The sequence below is a fragment of the Hyaena hyaena genome, unplaced genomic scaffold, assembly GCF_003009895.1.
Source record: "Hyaena hyaena isolate Hyena2069 unplaced genomic scaffold, ASM300989v1 scaffold_450, whole genome shotgun sequence".
NCBI lineage: Eukaryota > Metazoa > Chordata > Mammalia > Carnivora > Hyaenidae > Hyaena > Hyaena hyaena.
This window is the reverse complement of record NW_024081084.1, coordinates 280981-306713: the sequence shown is the minus strand read 5'-3', so window position 1 is coordinate 306713 and position 25733 is coordinate 280981. Positions and strand designations below refer to the sequence as shown.

At 35.9% G+C, this 25733-nt stretch overlaps 1 protein-coding gene across 1 annotated transcript in view; it reads right to left on the bottom strand.

Moving 5' to 3' along the window:
• The window catches only part of PSMD14 (proteasome 26S subunit, non-ATPase 14), a 101476-nt gene extending 84363 nt beyond the window's left edge, over window positions 1-17113 (bottom strand). The window contains exons 1-3 of the mRNA XM_039253449.1: window positions 16837-17113; window positions 9412-9538; window positions 6825-6876 (exon numbers count right to left, since the gene is read on the bottom strand). Of these exons, the coding sequence (XP_039109380.1) occupies window positions 6825-6872 (48 nt within the window). The 5' untranslated portion in view covers window positions 6873-6876; window positions 9412-9538; window positions 16837-17113. The remainder of the gene's footprint in view (window positions 1-6824; window positions 6877-9411; window positions 9539-16836) is intronic.
• Window positions 17114-25733: the final 8620 nt, after the last annotated feature.

Below are 25733 nucleotides of genomic sequence, written 5' to 3'. Positions count from 1 at the left end.
AAAAAAAAAGAAATATCCATGGTAGGTATTAATCTCATGATAAAAATATAGTAATTACAATTTTTATTGTGGTAAAAAACACACAACAGAAAATTGATCATTTAGCCATTTTTAAGTATACAGTTCCAGGGCTTTAAGTACATTCACATATTCACATTGTTGTGCAACCAATACCACTATCCACTTCCAGAATTTTTTCATCTTACCAAATTGAATCCCTGTCCCTATTAAACACTAACAACCACATCACTAGGTCCCTCAGTCCCTTACAAGAACCACTCTACCTCTGTCTCTATGAATACGACTAGTACTTCATATAGGCAGAATCATTCAATACTTGTTCTTTTGTGACTGGCTTATTTTACCTAGCATTATGTCTTCAAGGTTTATCAATGTTGCATTTGATATGTCAGATATTTCCTGCCTTTTTAAGGCTGAATAATATCCCACAGCATGTATATATCACATTTTGTTTATCTACCCATCTATCAGTAAGACACAAATAGTTACCGCCATTCGGCTACTGTGAATAACACTGCTATGAACACTGATGTACAAAAATCTATGAGTCCCAGCTTTCAACTCTTTGGGATATATACCCAGAAACAGAATTACTGTATCATATGGTAATTCTACATTTAATTTTTTGAGGAACCACCATACTGTTTTCCATAGAGGTAATGTAATTTTATATTCCTACCATTAATGCACAGGGTTCCAATTTACCTACATCCTAATCAACAATTGTGATTTTCTAGCTGTGGTGGAGTTTTTTTGTTGTTTTGTTTTGGGATAATAGCCATCCTAATTGGTGTGTCTTCCAAACTTATAAAGTTTGATTTTCAGTCATGTCTTCAATCCATGTGCTATACATTTTTGTGTATAGAATAAAGTCGGAATCTAGTATTAGTTTTCCCCCCATATAGAACGCTACTTGTTCCAGCATCATTTAATGAACAGGCCTCTCCTGCCCGATTTTTAATACAATTTCTATTACAAATCAAGTTCCCATATATGCACATGTCTACTTCTAGGCTTAATTGATTATACTGATCTAGCTACATGACAGTATTATACTACTTGAATTATGTAATATTAAAATATATTTTGATAGTTAGTGGAGCAAGTTTCCTTTTCCTTTCTAATTTCTTTGCTATTTTTGGATTTTTTTTCCTATATGAATTTCATATTTTAAAAATATATTTATTTTTGAGAGAGATAAAGAGGACGCTTGTGGGGGTGGAGAGGGGGAAACATAGGAGGAGACAGAGGATACAAAGCATGCTCTGGCTGACAGCAGAGAGCCCAGTGCAGGGCTCAAACTCATGAACCGTGAGATCATGACCTGAACAAAGCCACACGCTTAACCAGCTGAGCTACACAGGTGCCCCACCTATATGAATTTTAGAACCAGTTTTCTAATTCCATTAAAATGCTAGTTGATATTTTTACTGAAACTGCACTGAATTTATGATTAAATTGGAGACCTGTCATCTGACATTAAAACTCCACATCTATGAAAATGGTATTATTTCTTCATTTATTCCAAGTATTTTTTCTCATTGCTATGTTAAGTTAACCCTTTCTATAAAACATTAGACAAAAACTGAAAAGACAAATAACTGAAATATTTCTACTCAAAAACCCACGGGAACAGAAAACTGATTATTAGTTATGCATACAATCCATACACTGCATGAATTTGGGAGTTACAACAAATACACTAGAACACATCCAATTCAGGAAGTTATTCTTCTTAAATCAAGCTACTGGAATAGTCCTTCAAAATTCAGTTTACATCTCACCACTTTCAGAAAACCTCCTCTGATCATTCATCTACAGTATTTTCCATTATTTTTGCATCTGGAAATTACTAAGGGTCTGTATCAGAAAAGATACAAACTTACAGGCAACACAGGCCTGCACATGTGCTTAGTTTGGCCTACATCATGTCTCTTAAAACAAAAACCAGAGACCAGACCAAACTAATTGGGACATTTCACACAAAAGTCACAAGATTTCTGACTTGGACATTTTTCATTCCCTTTCAGGGACCCAGCTAACAAAGATCTCCATGCTTCCTTATTTACCAAAACAGACAAATCATACTGATTTTTTTTTTTTTTTTTTTAATGTTTTATTTCTTTCTAGGAGAGAGAGAGAGAAAGACAGCATGAGCAGGGGAGGGTCAGTCACAGACTCTGAAACAGGCTCCAGGCTCCGAGCTGGCAGTCAGCACAGAGCCCGACGCGGGCCTCGAACCCACGAACCGCGAGATCATGACCTAAGCGAAAGTCGGACGCTTAACCGACTAAGCCACCCAGGCGCCCCCAAATCATACTGATTTTTAAAGCTTCCACATAAAGTGACCTATTAATTTCGAACTCACATTTCATTGGTCAAAGCAAAATCATGCTCAAGCTAACTTAAAAAATGATGGAGAAGCAAAATCCTACTATGTGCCTGAAAGGTTCAAAGTCAAAAGTATTTCATATAATTGAGGACTCTGACTTCAATCTCTTCCTTTCTATCTATTCTGCAAGCTACCACTAGAATTACTTTTCAAGAATACAGACTGAATTATCTCATAACTCTGCTAAAAAAAAAGTTTATAAACTATAATGCCTCTGGAAAAAAAGAGGAAGAATCACTAGGAATGGCATTCAACCCTCTCACAATCTACTCCAAATTCATTCACCAGCTTCTTTCCTCATTATCCTTCCTTCCATCACCTATTCTCCAACATTTGGAATATGTGTTACAATATATTCATTCCAAAGTTTAGCTCAAACATCATCTTCTCAATTCAGTCTTATTTACCTTTATTGTGTAAAAAGTTAGAAATCCCATATCCACTCTTCTTACAAATCACACTGTTTTTAATGAGCACTAGTATCCAAAGTAGTTAATATGTGCCAGGCACTTATTATTACATAACTGCTATGTGTCTATTAAAATGTAAAATACCAGGGCACCTGGGTGCCTCATTTGGTTAAGCGTCTGACTTTGGCTCAGGTCATGATCTCATGGTTCGTGGGTTCGAGCCCTGCATCGGGTTCTCTGCTGGCAGCTCAGAGCCTGGAGCCTGTTTCAGATTCTGTGTCTCCCTCTCTCTCTCTGCCCCTCCCCCACTCATGCTCTGTCTCTGTCTCAAAAATAAATAAAACTATAAAAAAAATTTTTTTAATGTAATATACCTTTAGGTTAAGTAACAATGTTCTTAGAAAATCAATATACTGGCCTAACAAATTCAAACACAGGACAAGCTCAGTTGGTTAAGCATCCCACTCTTCATTTGAACTCCGGTCACAATCTCATAGTTTGTGAGTTCAAGTCCCACATCGAGCTCTGACGGTACGGAGCCTGCTTGGGAATTCTGTCCCCACCCCTGCCCACCCCTCCCCCCCCACCCCCCCACCCCGGGCCCTCTACTGCTTGCTCTCTCTCAAAATAAATATATACAAAAAAAAAAAAAAAGAATTCATTTACTTTTAAGCTTAAAAAGATTAAAATCTGAAAAGACTGCCCTGACTGTTTCTAAAGCTAAAATGGACCCAAAGACTTAAACCAAACCTTTTAAGAGACTGGAGACTATGCTTTGACTATACCTATCTCTTGAGTTTTGTCCTCACAGCTTTCAGAAAGATCAAGACCTAAGTTGGGATAGTTATAAAAACAATCTAGTAGCCAATTACAGCAGTAAATGCATTTAATAAATCACCTCATGTCTTATAGTAATTTCATGTTTGGGAGCACTTTAGCAAATAAAAAAATATATTTAAAATTTAAAGCCACTAGTTTACAAATTTTAATAGATCAATAAAACATCTGCTTGTTTCTACTTCAAATTACTGATAGGTTTATATAGGAGACCATGGATAGATTTAATGATGTTAGCCTATCACTGTTCAAGTATTAACATTTAAATATGTAATATCTAAAAAAAATAAAGCTTCTAATTGTTTTGTTGGTATGGACACAATAATGAAGACCTAGGGAAAAGTACCAAGATAAAGTTTTAATAAAGGCATTGTGAATAGTATTAAAATAATGAGGTCGGTGAAAAGGGGTCAAGAGATGTGGAATTTGAGCAATTCCAAAATAGTAATGGAAGAGGCCAGTATATAACCTCACAAGAGTTGATAAAGGTAAGGAAGTATAAGTAGTTACTTTAGAAATTTTAGAAATAAATGGAAGAAATGGCAGGGTGCAGTCAAGTTTTGCTGTTTTTGGATACAGAAGAGTGAAATCTTCTTGTAGGCAGAGAAAGGGGTCAGTGGAAATGAGCAAAGGTTCAAGAGAGAATGGGATCAGAGAATAAATGGAAAGATTAGCAACGGAGAAGAGAAAATCACTTCATTTCAGAGAAAGGTAAGAGCTGTTAAAATGAAGAACTCTGTTCTGTTCATATTCTCATGTTTTAAAAGGGCCATCTGCAAACTTACCAGCCAGTATCCTGCTTCTATTTATAAGGAAATTATGACTTTTCTGTTAAATGGTAAGAAAGTAACAATCCCCATTTATTTTTGGAGGGATAAAACAGCTTATGTCTCCTTTTTTACTTTTATTGGCTGCTATACATTATTGAATGGAAAGAGTAGCTATTACCAATCGAAATATCTTTGACTTTATTAAAAATAAACAATACACAACATTTGATTCCTGTTTATTAAAAAGTAACACACATTTGTTATTATAACATTATTTGTTATTATAACAGTTGCTGCAAAAGTGACATCTCAAGTATTTGTCAAATAAGTCTAGAACAAGAGTAAAATAAAATTTTAAGAAAAAAATTAATCATTGCACACTAGTATTTAATAAAGGAGATATCACAGAAATTAGCATCCCACAAATTCTCTCCTTAAGAGTTTGTCATCTAACTGGGAAAATGAAATACATACATGAAATAACATATTCTCCAACATATTTTTAAGTTCAAATAAGAATACAGAGGGCACATGAGGTGATTATAGTATCAGAAACCAAAGAGAAATTACTGAACCAAACTTAAGTTTTTCACTTACTGCAAAGGTTTGCAGTGATCATTGAGATACAATGTAGCTCAATCTGTGGTTAGTAAAACCATATTTCACATCCAGAAATTTCCCCAGCATGGATTTGGATTTCCAGCATGGATATATAATTTATTGCATCTAATGCTTAAGAAAAATTACTTTGGCATTTAAATTTGCTGCAACTTCCTTTAAGAATTCTACTAAGGCAAGGGGTGCCTGGGTGGCTCAGTCAATTAAGACTAAGGCAAAAAAAAAAAAAAAAGGGAGGAATTCTACTAAGACAATTATCATTGCCTACATTTTGCAGGTAAAACTGCAGTACCTACAAATCACCTCAGCTCACTTCTGACACTTTCATATGCCTTAACATTGTTATTGTTCATTTCAGAATAAATTAGGGGATTCTAGAAGCTATCTAGAATGCTTACAAAAGTATGGAAACCGCTTTGGAAGGGTCAAATTCCAAGAGGCGCAGGCCTCTTAAAAGAATGGATTACACAGTCTTATAAAAATGAAGAATCATAAAGAAACAGATTGACTGACAATAAAGGAACCTGAGAAATATTCAACACCAATAAAAGTAAAAATAGCTGATGTCTATGCAAGGATCCAAGACAGAATCACAAAATGATTCCAGTTTTCTAAAAGGAAAAAGTTTATTAGTAGAAGCCATGATAGATCTACTCAAAGAATTTTGATAAAAGTGCCTCCACACTGAAAATACCATGAAATCCCAAACAAAACTTTCGTTCACCCAACATAGAGTGCTTTAAATGAAGGAAGACAAACTCCTTGCCAGTGAAATGAGGGAAAGCTGGTAGCTAAAAGGGTTATAAAGGTAGGTTATAAAAATATTCTCAGGGGTCTGCAAACCAGTCCCAACAGAAGGCAATAATAAAAATAATAATAATAATAATAATAAATGTCCCTTGGGTGCCTGGCTGGCTCAGTTGAAAGAGCATGCAAAAGTCTTGATCTCAGGGTTGTGGGTTCGATATCCAACACTGGGCATAGAGATTACTAAGAAAATAAATAAACTTTAAGAAAAAAATTCCCAAAATTTGGTCATTAAACAACATATTACACAAAAGTCTCAGGAAAAGAACAACACATAGTTATCACTTTTGTGAATGGAGGACTGGAAAGATAATCAGTGTAGAACTCAAAAAACAGCAAAAGTTTCTTTTTCAGCTAAAAGCAGAATAAATATTTTGAGATGAAAAAAAAATCTATCTACAGGCCATTTGCCCAACAGCATGAAATAAGATATAGTATTAAAACTTAAAACAAATTTAATTTTAATAAGAATGTAAAAGAAACCTTATATACCAAAGTTGAAGAATAAAACAAATATTACATATTGATGCATCCATGTATCATAACTACTATAAAGAATTTATCACTTTTAAAACTGTACATACACTCTATGGGTCAGTTTTCTCAATGCTGCCAAGAGTGTGCCATGTTTACTTTTTCACCTCTTCCTTCTAAAGTCTACATTGTAAACCTAGAAATAAGATATTTTGATTCCTTTTTTATTAAAAGGCAAAACTGATAATCTCCCATACCTTCAAATTTTAAATTGAAAAATAGAAAATTCTTATTCCTCTGAAAAATTAAGATAATAGAAAATGTTCTCCACATGTTATTTTCTGTTGCAATACAACAATCAGCAATAAGGTAACCTTCTTACCATAAGGTTATCTGTGAGACGATTTCTTGGGAGTTATTTCTTTCTCTTTGGATAACTAGAGAAAGACATGTAGTTTACACACAAAGAAACACTAAAAGTCTATATATACTAACCTGGCCAAGTCCAGGCATACCTCCTCCAAGTCTAAGAAGTCTGTCCATATTTCTAGAAAACAGAAACAAAGGAAAACGTTCCTAAGCACAAAAGTGTTTACTCAATTGCTATCTATATAATTCACCTTCAGTCACTCAGTATGTCAAAAATATTGGTGGTAATTACAACACAACATCAGACTTCCTGTTAATTAACACCACATATTAATTCAAGAAGCTGTCTTCCATGCTAATTAACAGACCTTACTTTACTGCTTTGGTTTTGGGTTATCCCCAGTTTTAAAGACAAGCAATCTTAGCATACTTTCAAAACTTTGCTATCATTAAGTTAATTATATTTTCTCATTGTTATCTAATAAAGTACCTGAATGAGGAAAAAGTGCCTGAAATGCTTATCATATGTATGATTGAATTTCCTTCAATTTGTCCAGAGTATACAAATAAAAATCCTCACTTTTAAATTAAATTTTAACATCCTCATTAGTAAGTTCTGTGCTAATTAACTTACAGCTTGTCAGTTATCATCAAAACTACATGTGAAAGACATTGTGAGCAGATTATGGATCTCTGAATTAGCATCAAAGCCTTTTTTCAAATGAACTCATTATACTAAAAGAAATTTTATAAAGTAAACATTAAATGCATTAAGATAGTGTTCTAGAACCTATGCAGATATTTTGCATGATTTCAGATGTTGTGTAGATATGCACCTTTATCACTAAGGAAATTCAACTGCTGTTTCAATTATAATTTTAGAGTTAATCAATACAAAGATTAACCTTGAAATATCAACCTGGAATAACTATAGAAGACATTTTTACAAGCTTGAAAAACTCAGAAGAAATCAAAGAAATAGCAAGAGTACCAATATGGCCTCAAACAATAAAAAAGAGTAACCAAATTATAAAAAATTAATATCAGCATAACTAGATGTTGTTAAATGTTAAACATGACAATGAGGCATTTCTTCTACCTGAAAATTGCTAGTACCTTAAAATTCCCTTTCTTTCTATATATATGCTTTAGAAAATGGTATTACTACAATTTATATTCTGTATTAAATGCTAACGAATTAGTCATCTGTTCATGTTATTTTACTAGTTAGAATTGCTATATCAACTAAAACTTAATAATGTACTGTCAAAATCATTACATTACAGCCTAATCATGTTTGCTGAATCTTGCTAATAATTTACTCTTATATTTAACAATGTTAATACTCTAAACTTTATTCAAATCCACTTATAAGAAACTGCACAAATGATATAGCCATGGAATCTTCACAAAGTGAAGACTCTCCCATAACCACCACCTAGAGAGAGAAACATTATCAGCACCTAGGAATACCTCTCATGCCCCCTTTCCAGTCCCTACCACCATGTAAAGATAGAATTTTAGCTTCTAATTCTGGCATAGACTAGTTTTGTTTCTGAATTTTATATAAACAATAATTTATAAACAACTTTATGTCAACAAGTCTGTGAGATTCACAATGGATAAATTCACTTTAAAAAATGAAAGACACATAAGAAAACTTGATAGTCCAGACAAAATTTTTGCTTTACAACCTTAACACATCCTTCTAACAGCAATATTTTACAAACAAAATCTCCATCAAATTCTCATTAAAATTCCTCAACTCAAATATAGCATTCAATACATGGCAGTTTTAAGTCTATAGACGGGGTGGGTGGGGAGGAACCTGAATACTTTAAAATATTAAAGACAGTCTCTAGAATATATTACCAAAGAAAAAAAGTTCTTTTGTACCATTTCCAGCTTATAGACTTAAAGAACAAAGGGGAAAAAACCAATAACATACAGTATATTTTAGACATTATATACATTCCAGGCCAAAGTCGATTCCCAGCTGTGTTCAGTTTATCTATTTCCCCTGTGTTGTTTCTGATGACTTTACACAGACTCCAGATGCTGTGAATATACATGAGCGATGTGGGGAGCAGAGGGAAAGAAAATCTGGCAGGTCAAATTTGTGTTTTTAGCAAAATTAGATGTCTCAGCAAACAGGAAAAAATATTTAACAAACTAAAACACTTTACATAACATAATGAGGTTTAATAAAAATATTAACATTTGGAAATGAAATACATTGATAGAGGTTCTAAATCACACTTTTTATCAATTTTTAAATGTTTATTATTATTTTTTTGAAATATCAAGTGAGAGAAAGAAACTCAGGGAGGGGCAGAGGGAGAGGGAAAAAAGAAATCCCAAGCAGGCTCTACGCTGCCAGCATAAAGCCTGATGCAGGGCTCAAACTCATGAACTGTGAGATCATGACCCCAGCAGAAACCAAGGGTCAGAGGCTTAAACGACTGAGCCACTTAGGCACCCCTAACTCACACTATTTTTTTAGAAGAGTTTATAGAAGGCAAATAAGAACAAAAATGCTAGTTATATAAATGATTTCCATGAGCTCTTAAATCTGGTCATCTACCACATATTTATAATCTGATATATGTTAAAAAAAAAAAAGATACATGTTCTTTTATTTTTTAAAGATACATTTTCATATATCATATCCTGAAAAGAATAGGCAAACATTATACACATTCTTAATTCTCACCTGGTCAACAACTACAACTCTTGTGGTGTTAAGCTTCAATTCGTTGAGTTTGACAAATTTCTTCTTAACTCAAACTCCTGCTAATACTGGCAGGTATAACTTTTCCCAAGTATTTTTTCTCTCTCTCCTAAAAAAAGTAAATAAAATAAGATATAATTACTTTGATAACTATGGAGGAAAATACGTCAAGTGCTTTAAATGAAGCAAATCCTAAAAATGAAATAGAAATCAAAATGATTTTTAATCACCATTTCCAGAAGAATATGGAAGAAATAACATCCCAGGGAGCTATAGAGCAGAGAGGATTAACTCCACATCCAAATTTTGTTCGTAAGTTTCTTTTCTGAGTTTTAATTATATGTAAGGATTGACATTTTATGACTTTTAGTCTTCCTAGAGAGGTTTCAAAGACCAGAGAAAATCTACTCATATTTTTAAATAGAACATTCTATTGTGCAATTACTATATAGGTCCATTGCACATTACATACAAACCGATGAAACATAATGTTATCTTAGTAAAGTTATTTTTCCTATATTTTAAAGTTTGCTATTTCATTATCATAGGAATTAGTTTATAATTTCTTAGTCAATTATTCCCAACTATGCCAAAAAGACTAAAAAAATAAGGAAACAGAAGAATAAGAATTATCCAAAATTATGCAATGGTGAAATATATTATTGCTATTGCCTCATCCGTCAGTTGTGTTGCCCAAAAGCATTTACCATTTTTCAAAAACATATAAAAGACTAGAGACATCACCTCTGTAGTCTTTTTAGCTTTCATTTGAACACAGCTAAAAATTCAGAACTTTGCATATTATACCCATAATGTCCAAGAAAGGAGAACTGACAGAAAAAAAAAGTCCTACAATTATTAGAGAATCACAAGGTGAATGTAAAAACAGGTAACAACACTCTAGTCTCTTAACAATAACAATAAAATAGATGGTATAAGCCAGTGTTTCTTTAGCACTACTGACATTTAGAACCAAATGCAGTCAGCTGTCTTGTGCATTACAGGATGTTTTGCAGCATCCCTGGCCTCTACCCTTTAGATGCCAGTAGCACCTACCAGCCATGACAATCAAAAATGTCCCCAGACATTGCCAAATGTCCTCTGGAAGGTCAAAATCACTCCCAGTTCAGAACCACTGATATAAACAAAATCTCAGAGTACACATCTTCAGATGGCAATACCCTAGATTTTCTCGAACTTAAGAACCAACCTTTGCTGGAAACAGTTTGGGACTCTTCAAAAAGTTCAACAATTATCTTATGACCCAGCAATTCCACTCCTAGGTATAAATCCAAAAGAACTGAAAATAGATATTCAAAACAAACTCCTGTACATCCATGTGTATAGCATCACTATTCACAACAGCCCAAATGTCCATCAAAGATGAAAGAATAAACAAATTTTCACACATATATACATACAATGGAACATATGGAATATTATTAAGCTATAAAAAGGAATGTAGAACTGATACATGCTATATGATGAATGAACCTCAAAACATTATACTATGTAAAAAAAGCCATGAACAAAAGGTCACAAACTGTATGATTTGGTTTATATTAAATATCCCAAATATATTAAAAGGAGTGACTGTCAGAGGTTGCAGGGAAGGTGTAAAATGAAGAAACTGCTTAACAGGTAAGAAATTTTACTTCAGAATGATGGAAATGTTTTGGAACTAGATAGAGGTGGGGTCGTTACACAACACTGTGAATGATTTGGAGTCAGGTTATGATCTCATGGTTGGTAAATTCCAGCCCCGCAACAGGCTCTGTGCTGGTACTGCTGAGCCTGTTTTGGATTCTCTCTCGCCCTCTATCTATCTCTGTCCCTCTCCCGCTTACTCTCTCTCTCAAAAATGAATAAACATTAAAAACATTTTAACATTAAAAAAATGTTTAAGTTGATCAATGAGTGAACAATAATTCTAAGACTAATCTTATCCAGTTAGGTATTCAACAAGAAGGACTTCATTACACACTATTTCACAACAAGAACCTGTTTTGCTAAGAGATGTATGGCGATGTTGATGAAGTTCACATGTGGCCAAATGCTAAAGTGTCCACAAAGATGAAAAAAACTAACAGATAACATAGAAGTGAAAAACACCATTGGACTAACTCTAATTGGTGTTCATAAATCTAAAAGAAAAAAACGTTTTGTGAGCAGAGATGATAGCCATCCTCTCTTCAATAAAATTATGAGCTATCAATGTTTCCAAAATTACTGCAATTGGGAAATGAAAACGTTCCGGAAATGGATGGTGGTGATAGCTGCACAATGTGAATGTACTTAAAGCCACTGAACTGTACATCTAAAAATGATGAAAATGATAAATTTTATGTTGTGTATACTTTATATGAGGGTTAAGAACTATGACTCTGCATTACAAGTGCCAGGACTCAAATCCTGTCTCTAATACTTCCTAGCTCTGGGTCCTGGGGTCAGTTACCTCCCTGAGACTCAGTTTCTTTATTTGCAAAATGGGGGTAATGATAGCATCTAACTTATTTAGATTAAAGACACTGGACATAAACAACACTTAACATAATGCTTGGCATATAGTAAGTAAATAAGGAGTGCTAGCAGCTCACATCAGCACCACCTTCCTTTGCATGGCTACAGTTCATACAACACAGATTTCTTCTTTCCACATACTTTGGCACTTAGTGAATTTCAAAACAATAGGCACATTTCACAGTTCTAAATGAAATACACTGGAGAAGAGGGACTTGGATTTTACAGAATTTAGCAAAAGAGTTCATAAAATTAAAGTGCTGAACTGTAACATAAAAGATAATACTTCCAATTCTTTGAAATAAAAGTCATATGGGGTGCCTGAGTGGTTCAGTCAGTTGAGCATCTGACTTCAGCTCAAGTCATGATCTCATGGTTTGTGAGTTTAAACCTGTGTTTGAGAGAGCCTGCTCCTGCTCTCTCTCTCTCAAAAATAAACATTAAAAAGGAAGAGAGGGAGTGACGGAGGGAGGAAGAAAGGAAGGAAAGCCATACAAAACACATATGGATCTAAGCCAAGTTTTTACACCTACCAAAAAGCAGAGGACCCAAGAGCTCATTTATGATATGAGTAACTTTACTTAAAACATTATCAGATAATATGAACAAAGTGTTTAGCTGTAGCTAATATGTCATACATAATGTTTACAATCTGAATTGGTAAAAAAACAGTACAAATCCAGTATTGGTACTTTCAAAAGGTTCTATGTCAAAAAGTTGATGACTTTCAGGGCACCTGGGTAGCTCAGTCGGCTGGGCATACGGTCTTCAGCTCAGGTCATGATCTCACAGTGGGTTTGAGCCCCACGTCGGGGTCTGCACTGGCAGCTCAGAGCCTGGAGAATGCCTCAGATTCTGTGTCTCCCTCTCTCTCTGTCCTTGCCTCCTGCTTGTGCTCTCTCTCTCTCTCAAAAATAAACAAACATTAAAAAAAATTTTTAAGAAAAAGTTGATTTCCTTTTTCATCTCCCTGAGATGAAATACCTAGTTAGAACCTGATACAGTTAGATTGTGTTCCTGATGTAATTAAAATACATCAATTCTCAAATATTTGTAAGAAACGTATGGAACCATGAATAACTCTAAAAAACAGATCCTTCAAAATTATCTTAATCTGGATTTGGAATGCAGCAATTTTTTTTATTGAACTCTTCAACCTTTTAACAAGGGACACTGTTTTCCTAGTACTTCATAAAACTCAACCAAAATCATGAAGCCCTTAGTTGTCTGAGATTATCATCGTGTTTCTTAGTTCGTTTTTCATTTTTTATTCCCAACCCATGCTACAGTTACATTACTTTTCAGACTGATGCTAAATCCTTTACTACATATTTGAGATCTCATCGTATTTCTAATTGCTCTACTCTCTGATTTGTGGAAATTAGAAACTTTTTTGACTTTCTTAAAGGCTTTCTTCAATGGAAGAAATAGAGTCAACATTAAACTTTTAATTATATAAATAGGATACTGAAAGCAAGATTTTTCCAGTTTAGAACAGTAAAGATGGGACTATCACAAATATCTTTTCTTGTGCTGTCTCCTAATTACAGCTTTCAATTAAACAGTCATTAAATACAAGTTTCCCCTTCATCCAAAAGCAGAATGTTCCTATGAAAATCTTCCTAAGCAGAAATGGTATAAATCGAAGAAACTATACCATTTAGTAAAAGCAAAAATTCTCTTTTTATTTCTTTCTGTTAGCATAATGGGTATAATAGTAGGTCTTCTTGGGGTGCCTGTGTGGCTCAGTCAGTTAAGCATCCGACTTCGGTTCAGGTCATGATCTCACGGTTCAGGAGTTCGAGCACTGGGCTCTGTGCTGACAGCTAGCTCAGAGCCTGGAGCCTGTTTCAAATTCTGTATCTCCCTCTCTCTCTGACCCTCCCCTGCTCATGCTGTCTTTCACAAGAAATAAATAAAACATTAAAAAAATTTTTTTAAATAAATAATTGTAGGTCTTCTGGAAAAGTGAAGTGAGGTAAAGCTAACTTTCAAACAGCAGGGGAAACCTGTACTACTTTATGCATAAGGTGATACAGAAATAGAACCACTAAGAAACTCAATAACTTTCACTGAAAGAATTTATAATCTATCTGGGGAGGCATGATAGAAACCCATGAAAAATACACATAGTGAAAGGCAGCAGGGTAGAGCCAGAAGGCTCTGAAGGCTATCAGACCTCAGTTTGAATCTGGGCTTTACGACCCACTTACTCTGTATGATCTAGAAAAAGTTACCTTTTTCTAGTGTCTAGACTTCATCTATAAAATGGGGATAATATCGACCTCTTGCAAGTCAGTGGTTAAGAAAAAATACAAAGCACTTCATATAGTGCCTGGAACATTTATAAGGTAATCAGTAACTACTGTTATTGTTACGATCATCTTAGAGCCAGAAGCGATTACTTAATCCATTTCTCATTTTACAGATGTGGACACCAAAACATCACAAAGCAGGAGATGAATGTCAAAGGAGCGCAACAAACTAGGTATATGACAGGTTCATTAGTAACAAATCACATGAATATTCAGGTCAGACTCTCAGAAGTGGACACTGAATTAAGAAATGAACACCGCTATACAATGGAAAATAAAAGCACAATCTCTTGTTACTGATAATCAAATATGGGTTCTCAACAAGGTTTATATCACAAGCATAAAAATAAATGCAAAAATAAGTAAATGTACATAATGCTTTACATTAAAACAGCAAAATATTATTTACCAAACACCTTGAGGAGAAAAAATAATCCCCCAAAGTGAATAGGTGAGGCTTCAGTGAAAGATGGCTTCAAAACTTTTTTCTGACAATATTCAGGATATTCACTAAATATCACTTCACTAAACACAACTTAAGTGTAGTTAAAGCTCCACTCTGTACCTTAATCTCTCCAAATGCACAGTAATTCATTAAATTTGTTTAAAACATATGAACTTTATATATATATTTTTTAATGTTTTATTTATTTCTGAGAGAGGGAGAGAGAGAGAGATAGCATGAGCAGGGGAGGGTCAGAGAGAGAGGGAGACACAGAATCTGAAACAGGCTCCAGGCTCTGAGCTGTCAGCACAGAGCTCGACGTGGGGCTCGAACCCACGAACCCGTGAGATCATGACCTGAGCCGAAGTCGGACGCTCAACCAACTGAACCACCCAGGCGCCCCTCTATACCTCATTCTTAAAGAGACTTTTTTACTATAGAATTTCTCTTTCACTCGTAACATGCAATGAGCTAACAGAATTTCATTAATGAAACAAAGTGAGGAAAAAAAACATGTACGCTTATTAATTAATAACAGAAACCACACCCTGCCCAAGAAGGGATGCTGACCATGTTCTCCCAGAGCAGAGGGGAGACTTGTGCGAGGGCTATGATGCTATCAATTTGGTCCCCTTCTTGGATTTAACTCTTCCAGATGTTGGGATGGAGCAGGGGGGAGGCAGGGAACGCACACCCAGTTCCAGCCTCTCCACCAACATCCCACTCCTCTGCCCCACAGCTACTAACCGTCTCCTGCAGGAGCAGCCGGTCCCCAAGACCATCGACAAACTGCACCACACGAGGCCGAGGTCACCGGACCAAAAAACATATGAACTTTAAATGAGGGGCGCCTGGGTGGCTCAGTCGGTTGGGCCTCCGACTTCGCTCAGGTCATGAGCTCGCGGTTCGTGGGTTCGAGCCCCGCGTCGGGCTCTGTGCTGACTGCCAGCTCCGAGCCTGGAGCCTGTTTCGAATTCTGTGACTCCCTCTTCTCTCTGACCCTCCCCTGCTCACGCTGTCTCTCTCTCTCTCTCTCAGAAATAAATAATAAAACATTAAAAAACAATTTTTAAAAATAAACTTTAAATGAGCCAGTTGCTAGTCTTACAGGACAAAACAAGAAAGCCACCATTGTGTTAATTATCTCCACTAAAACTGTATTCAGTCCTTTACTTTATTTCAACATTATAGTGATTGTCTTACTGCTTTACTCATCAACATTAACTTAGCACTAAAAACATATTTTTGTAGTAGTAAAAAAAATTTACACTCTAGAACTGCATTTCGGTGCTAATTTTTAAGGCTTCCTCCCCGTCTTTCCCATAAGCCTTTATCAACTTTTAAGCTGCCATTTATTTCAAGACTTTTTCATTCGGTCACCGAGTTATATTCAAACTCTTCCTAAAAGTTTACATTTTTTTTCTTCTTTTGACAGACACAAAGTACGTCCCAAGGAAAATTAAGCTCCAAGAGGTAACACGGGGCAGCGGATGTCTTCTTTACTGAAGAGTACATGCTATCAATTCACCAACAACTACTCAATTAGGACAAATTGAAAGTAAGTTAAAAGGCAGAGCAGGAAAAACCACACTTTACTTCGGAGAGTTACAAGGCTAAACACCAGTGCATCTCTGGGAGTTTTGTTCGGTTTTTGAAGGGAACTGAAATCCTAACACTAAAAAAAAAGGGAGGGGGGGGGAATCAAGACCCATGGGTAGGACAAGTGATTTTAAAGCAAGCATGCCTTCAATGAGAAGGTTAATTTTATTCCCTCTCCCTTGTTTCCTCTGCCTGCTTTGAAGTTTCTCAACATCGGCGTAACTACCAACAGAGCACACACAGAGGCCACACAAAGGGTTCTCCTGGTATAGGGAGAAGAGGGTCCCCCCAAATGTGATGAATTCAGCGAAGCAGAAACTCCTGGAAGAAGGAGACTACATCCAGACCTAACTTAGAAGAGATCCGAGTAACCGGCAAGGAGTACGACGGAGCCTGGGCTCCTCCCTCAGGGCCCAGGCCTCCAGCGGCAACCCGGCTGGGCAACGTGACTCAGGAAAGCACGGGGCTGGCGGCGGCCTAGCTCGGCAGCCTCCGCGAACCTCCGGGGCCCTGCCTTCCCCGTCTTACCTGAAAGCGGGCGGGACGGGAGGCCACGGTCTGGATTTTCGTCTCCCACCTGCGGTGACGCGGAGGCGGCGGAGACTGCAGCAGCGGCACCGGCGACTCGGACTCCGCCGGGCTCTGGCTCCGCGAACCGGCGATGAATCAGCCCTATTCCATTCAAAAGAGTCGCCCGGGCCTCCGCGGCGAAGCACTTCCGGGTTCACAGCTCGGCTTCGGCTTCCGTTCCCCCGACGGCCAATTGGAGACGGCTCGGGAGTTCGGCGGGCGTCCCGGGAGGAGTGCGCCACCCGGACGGCGCGGGCAGCCGGCTTCTCCAGGCTAGGCTGGGAGGGCGGGACGGAAGTCAGCGCCCGCGCCACTCCCGCCCTCAGACATTCACCCTTTCCTTCCCACCCCCCACCCCCCCGAACCCTTTTTCCTCCCCTCCTCTGCGCGTCCAGGCCGCGGTCGAGATCTGGGACGCCGGCCTACGGGGCCCAGGAGGTGACAGGCTAGGAAATGTACCTACAGGGCTGCAGAAACCAGAACCCCTTTAGTTTGGGTGTTCACCACGGTCCTACTCGAAAACTGCAAGGCTCGTTTGAACTCGGTCAACTGAGAAGCAGAAAAGGGAGAGTGTAAAAAGAGGGGAAATCGGTCAGAGATTCTCTTCCAGAGTGCTGTCTGCCCGCCTCCTTGTTTTCGCGCTTTCCAGGGATTGGATTTCAAGGAAAACCAACGTTTCCCAAATGTTAAAAACACCTATTTTAAGCCCAATTTACAGGGCTTAAAAAAATCATTTACTGACGTTTCTCCATAGAATTAGCATCAACAACGTTTCACCCATAATCTGCTCTGTGCTAGGTTTTCAGATAGCAAAACTACACAAGCAATGACTGATTATTGACAAATTTATATCAAACAGGCTCTAATTAGGGCAACATGTTCACCAAGTTCCTCTCACTTTATCAAATATATTCCAAATAATAAGCATCTTTAAAGCATTCCTAAATCAAAAATGATGATGAATCCCCTGAATAGAGGAAAAGGAGGGATTACAGCATCTGAATCCAAAGCTACTTGAGTGGGCATAATTATACTGAATTTCCCTCTTAAAGATACTCCATTTCTATCTACAAACAAACAAACAAACAAACAAAAAAACCCATGGGTTATTTTAACCATATGTAATACTATGTTTGGATCAACATCCTTATGTTCCCCGTGCCTGTTCTATTTGCTTTTTTTGTGAATGAGCCCATCCTTCAGCTGATTAGGCTTCCTAATCAGACCTATGAGCTGACATTTCTCTCCTATTCACCTATTTCCACTGACCTCCCAACTAATGACCTTAGAAATCAGGAAGGATTTAATCTATAAAAGACCTTTTCCATTCCACCACTCACCTTTTTCATTCCCTCTGCTTCAACCGTAACTAAAAGCCTTCAGCTTTTTTTTTTTCCTAGAATGCAGCAATAATCTTAATCTCCCTGCTTTCAGTTTGTCCCTCTTCAATGCATTCTCCACTTTATGAACAAAGATTTTTTTCAGCTACATAAATACAGGTATGACCCTTCTTTGCTTAAAATTTCACCAGTGACTCCCCCAACAATCAGTACTAAGGTCAAAAATCCTTCAACTTTGTTTAGAGCACTCTTGCTTCCAGCTATACTAAAGTATTAGTTAAGGAATGAAATGTTCATAGGATCTATGAAAAACTCTTGAGACATTCCTGGGAATCTAGAAGGTAATATGCATGCTTAGGGACATGTGCATATCTAGGACTCTGTGAATGGTCTGAAAAGATCTGAGAAGGCTCCAAGCTCTCACCTCTGTCTGACCTTGAGGCTCTACACAAGCAAGAAAGGAAAACTAAAACAGGTGTAAACTCCCCTGGCTCAGTGCTGAAGGCATGCCCCAACACACATATTAAGCCCCTCAGCAAAGACTAGAATTATTGGTTGAAGATGTTTAAGGAAATCTCTGTCCAGTCATCAGATGATCACTAAGCTAACTGAGCAAAGACTTCACCGATTACACACAACAAAGAATATAGACTTTAAGGACTGCATTAAAAAAAGTCACTAAACCAACAGCTACTCTAACAAACAAACAAAAACCCTGGGGAGAGAGTAGAGTCTGATTTCCAAAGTTGCCACATTCTATTATTTGAAATGTCCAGTTTTCAAAATAAAAAAAAATTATTAAATACAATACATGCAAGGAAATAATAATGTATGTCCCACACATAGAGAAAAAAGCAATTAATACAAACTATCCCTGAGGAAGCCCGTACGTTGAACTTACTACATAAAGACTTTATATGAGATATTTTAGGGGCTCCTGGGTGACTCAGTCAGTTGAGTGTCTGACTCTGGATTTCAGCTCAGGTCATGATCCCAGGGTCATGGTATCAAGCCCTGTGTCATGCTCCATGTTAAATGTTTAAGATTTTCTCTGTCTTTCCCTTACATGGCCTCTCTCTCAAAAAAATAAATAAATAAATAAAATTAAATATATTCACAAAGCCAAAAGAAACTAGAGGAAACATGTCTAAAGAACGAGAGGAAAGTATGAGGAGAATGTTAACCAAATAGATAAAATCAATAAAGAAGAATAATTTTTTAAAAAATTGTCAAGTAGAAAAGTATAGCTGAAGTGAAAATTTTATTACAGGAGCTCAATAGCAGATTTGAGCAAATGGAAAAACAATGAGCAAATTTGAATATAGATTAGTTAAGATGATCAAGTTTGGAAACAAATAGAAAAGCAAATGAAGAAACACAATAGAGTCACAGAAGTCTGTAGAAAATACTCAGGCATACCAACATATGTATAATGGGAGTCTTGGAGGAAAAAGAGAAAAAGACAGAAGTATTTGAAGAAATAATGGTCAAAAACTTCCCAAATTTGATGAAAAACACTAATCTATCAATCCAAGAAGATTAATAAATTCCAAATGGGCTAAACTCAAAAAAACCCACACCTGGACACATTATAATCAACCTACTGAGAGCTAAGGCCAAGAAGAGAATCGAGAGTGTCAAGAAAAAAGCCACTCGTCACATAATCCTCAATAAATTTTACAATGAAGGCTGTGGAAGCAGAAAGCAGTGGGATGATGTATTCAAAATGCTGAAAGAAAAAAAAAAACATCAACCAAGAGTTCTCTATCTAGGAAAACTATTCCTCAAAAATGAAAAAGAAATTAATATATTTCCAAAATATATGTATAAAGAAAAATAGAGAGAATTAATCATTAGGAAATGTGCCCTACAAGACATACTAAAGGGAGTCCTTCAGGTTGAATGAAAGGACACTAGACAATAACACCAATCCTCATGAAGAAATAGAGGACACTTGTAAAGATAGCTACATAAGTAAATATGAAAGACAGTTTAAATAAATTTTTGTTGTAATTCAGTTTTTACTATTTGAGTTAAAAGTTAACTGCATAAAGCGATAATAATATTCTGTGTTGGCATATTATGTTTAAAGATGTAATTTGTATCACAATAACAGCACAAAGTGGGGGAGGGAATGAAGCTATATAGTAGTAAAGGTTTTGAATACTATTAAAAGTAAGTTGGTATTGGGGCATCTGCATGGCTCAGTTGATTAAGCATCCTACTCTTGGTTTTGGTTCAGGTAATAATCTCAAGATTTCCTGAGTTTGAGCCCTGAGTCAGACTCTGCACTGACAGCACGGAGCCTGCTTGGGATCCTCTCTCTCCCTCACTCACTGTCCCACCCCATCTTGCACTGTGTCTGTCTCTCTCAAAATAAATAAGCTTCAAAAAAATAAATAAATAAAAATAAAGCTGGTATTAATCTGAACTATATGGTTATAACTTAATTATTATAATCCCCTGAGAAACTACTAAGAAAATAATCAAAAGACATATAATAAAAGAAATGAGAAAAGAATTAAAATGGTACACTAGCAAATATGTATTTAACAGAAAAGGCAGCTGTAATGAAGGAATAAAACAATAGCAAAAAAACCAACATATAACAAACATATAGCAAAACATATAGCAAACATATAGCAAAATGTCAGGTGTAAATAGTACCTTATCAGTAATTACATTACATATAAATGGATTAAACATTCTGATTAAAAGGCAGAAATCTGCAGAATGTATTTTTATTATTTTTTATTTTTTTAAATATTTGTTTATCTTTGAGAGAGATAGAGTATGAGTGGGAGAGGAGCAGAGAGAGAGGGAGACAAAGAATCCGAAGCAGGCTCCAGGCTCTGGGCTGTCAGCACAGAGCCTGACTTGGGGCTCAAGCCCACAAACCATGAGATCATGACCTGAGCCGAAGTCAGATGCTCAACCGACTGAGCCACTCAGGTGCCCTGCAGAATCTATTTTTAAAAAGATACAACTATCTGCAGTACAAGAGACACAGTTTAGATTCAAAGACACAAATATATTGAAACTAAAAAGATGAAAAACATATATACTCTGCAAACAGAAACTAAAATGGTACAACCACTTTGGACATTGTCCTGCTGTTTTTTTTATATAAAGTTAAAAATACAACTACCATTTGACCTAGCAACTCCACTGTATGTATTTATCAAAAACAAATAAAAACATATATCCACACCAAGACTTGAATGTGATAGTTTATAGCAGTTTTATTAATAATAGCCCTAAACTGGAAATAATCCAAATGTTTCCCAAATGGTAAATGGATAAAGTGTAATATGTCCTTATAATGCTACAATACTCAGCAATTAAGAAGAGAACTAATGATAGGTGCAACAACAAAGATGACTTTCAAAAACATCATGCCGAGGAAAAGAAGTGAGACCAAAAGAGTACATACTGTATAACATCATTTTAATGAAACTCTAAACAAATGAAATCAAATATATAGTAACAGGAAGCAGATCAGGGGTTATCTTGGGGCTTTAAAGTGGAGTTAAGTGGGAGAATTGATTGCATGGAGTGTACAAGAATTTTTGGGGTTCTTGGAAATATTCTATATGTATATATCTTTTTTGTGGTGTTGATTTGTCAAAACTTATCAAGTAGTACACTTAAAATGGGTACATTTTATTGTGTATTATTTGCACTACCAAAAGTTGATTTAAAAGAAGAAAAAAGTCCTCGGAGGACCTGGGTGGCTTAGTCGGTTAAGCATCCAACTCTTGATTTTGGATCAAATCATAATCTCACAATTTGTGAGATAGAGCCCCATGTCAAGCTATGTGCTGACAGCTCAGAGCCTGCTTGGGATTCTCTCTCTCCCTCTCTCTCTCTGCACTTCCTCCCCCTCTCAAAATAAATAGACATTAAAAAATAAGTTAAAAAAATAAAATAAATTAAAATAAAAAATAAAAAATAAACAAATAAAAGAAGAAAAAAATCCTCAAATTTGTTATTTTATCCCTGTCCTTGGTTATACTGAAGTATTTGAAACCATATTGTTTCATGCCTCAAGAATACTCAAACCTATTATTTCTCCTATCTGAAATGTCCTTTCTCTCATCTGCTATCACACTTCACCCTATCGTTTTGGGAGAGAGGTTAGTTAATACTACTCATGTATCTTACCCTATAATCCTACTCTATAATCTCCTTTTGTACTTTCCATCTAACCTTTAAATTTCTTCAGATTAGAGAACATGGCCTGACCAAAAATAGGTACTAAAAATTGTTATTGAATATTGAAGTATTACTTGTCTAAGTACTTTGCTTCCTAACTATACTCAAAAGGATTGGAAACATTTTAAATCCAGACACAGCTCCCTTTGAAATAATCAACTTTTTAAAAATAAACAGTTAGGGTGCCTGGGTGACTCAGTTTGTTGAGCGTCCAGCTTCAGCTCAGATCATGATCTCAGTTTGTGGGTTTGATCCCCTCGTCCGACTCTGTGCTGACAGCTCAGAGCCTGGAGCCTGCTTCGGATTTTGTGTCTCCTTCTCTCTCTGCCCCTTCCTCACTCATGCTCTGTCTCTCAAAATAAATAAACGTTAAAAAAAATGTAAATAAAATAATTAAATTTATGGAATTTAAATGGCCACATAAATATTACAAGCTAATGTTTAAAGCATTCATTGTTTGGATTAGTCCCAGTGTGGCTTTGGAGAACACTACAGTGAACAGAACTGTGAACTGTTTGATATGTTTCCTAAAATGATAAATTGCCAAAGCTCACATTATTAAATATGTAATGTACATTGTGTCAGAGAGAAACTTTCCTGCTCATTTGGTATCTTCTGAACCTAAGAGGTTTGGTTTTTGTTTTTTTGTTATTTTTTAAATGATGGGTTTTTTTTTAATTTTTTAAAAATATTTTATTGATTTCTGAGAGAGAGAGAGAGCATGAGCAGGGAAGGGTCAGAGAGAGATGGAGACACAGAATCCGAAAGAGGCTCCAGGCTCTGAGCTAGCCGTTGGCACAGAGCCAGACGTGGGGCTCAAACCCATGAACCCGTAAGATCATGACCTGAGCCGGAGTCAGAGCCCAACTGACTGAGCCACGCAGGCGCCCCCTGAGAGGTTTGTTAACTGAATAGATAACTCTGGCTAGTAGCATTATTACATAGCTGCTCAATATGCCTCATCCTTATTATAAAAATTTCTTCCTGTTTGTAAAGGGCACTATGTACATATACATATAATTCCTTTCATATGCAAAGTCTGACCATGTGTCTAATAAGAAATTGTAACAGTAAATTTTCAGATAGCCAAGCTTTACAATTATGAACATCAGAAAAGAGCTGCTGCCATTTGAATTTTAAAGAAATGTTTGGAAAGAATTTAAGAAGCACATTGTTTTCTGTTCAAAATTTAAAATCAATTTTAATTGTTACACCTAATTATAGTTTTCGAGTTATGCAGCTTTTGAGTATTATAAATAAATATAGATCTAGCACAAGAAAAAGGAAAAATAGGAAAATATTTACTCTTTAAAGTACAGTGAATTAATTTAATGTATAAGGCCAATAAAATAATTGTTACTTCTGCCAGATGGTATTTTACATTTTGATAAAAAGATATATTCTTAATCATATATGTCAAGGAAAAGCGACCATATGTTGTTAAACACTTCCAATTTGTCATTTAATTTAAAAGGCACTACTGATGTTGCCATAATTTTTTTTGGTGATGTGGCCTAAGTATCCTTGGTGTCAATAAAATGTAATCTCAAGTCATTTCCATATTTCTCTTTTACTGAGGGAACAATTCAACAAAGAATTTTCTTAACATCTACAAAGAAAGGATATCATAAAGGGGATAAATCAGAGTCTAGAGTCTATATTTAAGTTACTACTGGCTAAAAAGCATAACCTATCTCTTCAAGAAACCCCTAAAATTTAATTTAGTATATTCTTGCAAAATAAATAAGAATGAAATAATTCCAAACTGATGTGTCTTAAGTTTAGAAACCCAATATATTCTTTTTTCAAGTTTATTTATTTGTTTTGAGATAGAGAGAGAGAGCGCGCACAGCAGATAAGGGGCAGAGAGGAGAGACAGAATCTCAAGCAGGCTCCCCACCATCAGCACAGAGCCAGATGCAGGGCTCAAACCCAGAATCTGAGATCATGACCTGAGCCAAGATCAAGAGTCAGAGGCCTAAGTGACTGAGCTACCCAGGGGCCCCAAACCCAATATGGTCTGAAAGGAAAAAAAGACGGTGATTATTTATATTACAATATAATTTTGTACATAACAAAAAGACTTCTGATGAAAGACACCTTACAAAAGACATAAAAATAGCATTAAATCTATAATGGAAAAAGGAAATTGATATTAGATGATTATTAAAACAAAGGTTTATGTCTTTGTTTCCCACCCATTTCTCTTTTCACTGCACAGGACTTTATGTATGATTTTATTCAGGCTTAAAGTTTGAATTACTATGTACATTCTGAAGAATTGCAAATTTCTAATAACTGTCCCTATATCTTCTCCAGGTTTTTCATTGTTGTCTGGCTATAGTACTCTTTATCAGTTCTCCAGCTGATGGACATTTGGGTTGTTTCCAGTTTTTTGTTATCACAAACAATGCTACTTAAATATTCTATGCTTTCCTTCTCTATTTGACTGAGAGATTCTCAACAATATACACCTAGAAGTAAAGTGGCTGGGTTCTAAGGTATGCATGTTGTCAGTTTCAATAAATAATACCAAACTGTATGCCAATAATCTTCAAAGTTGCTTATTGTTTTGTCACCAACATATAATTTTGTTAGACTTCTTAATTTTTGCCAATCTAATAGGAAAAAATGATATATTATTTTGCTTTACTTTGCATGTTCATGATTGCTAGTTGAACATACCTATCGTATGTTTGTTGGCTATTTATATTTTCTCTTTTCTGAAATGCCAATTCATGACTTTGGCACATTCTTTACTATGGAGTTATGCGTCCTTTTCTGCATACTTTCAAACTCTTCATTTTGCACTTCAGTAAAATAAAACCCAAAGAAGATACATCACATGGGAAAGGTCATGTTGTTAGTAGCAGAGTCAAAATTCACAGTAACCAGTGACATATATATATAGATACATACATATATATGTCATATAGATATATACGTATATATATATTTGGAAAAGCAACTTGTGTGCAATTACTGTCATTTCCTTCTGTGTTATAAATTTATTTTTCTAAAGTAGAAAGAAATATAATATTAAGTTTAGGTTGTATTCTATATTATAGATTGCATTTGGTCACCTCCTTTCTGAGCTAGGCAAATATATATGGGCTTGGCAGTCCACTCAGATTGCAATGTTTCAGGGAGGCTACACCCAATAGTGAACAGTCATAGGTTTGTCCACTACATTTGCAAATAACAGAGGAAACTTATTAACAACTATTCTGAAAACTCAAATTTTGAGCACAGAGTGAGGGAAGTATGTAATATAATAAAGACCCACGGATGAGTTTGATC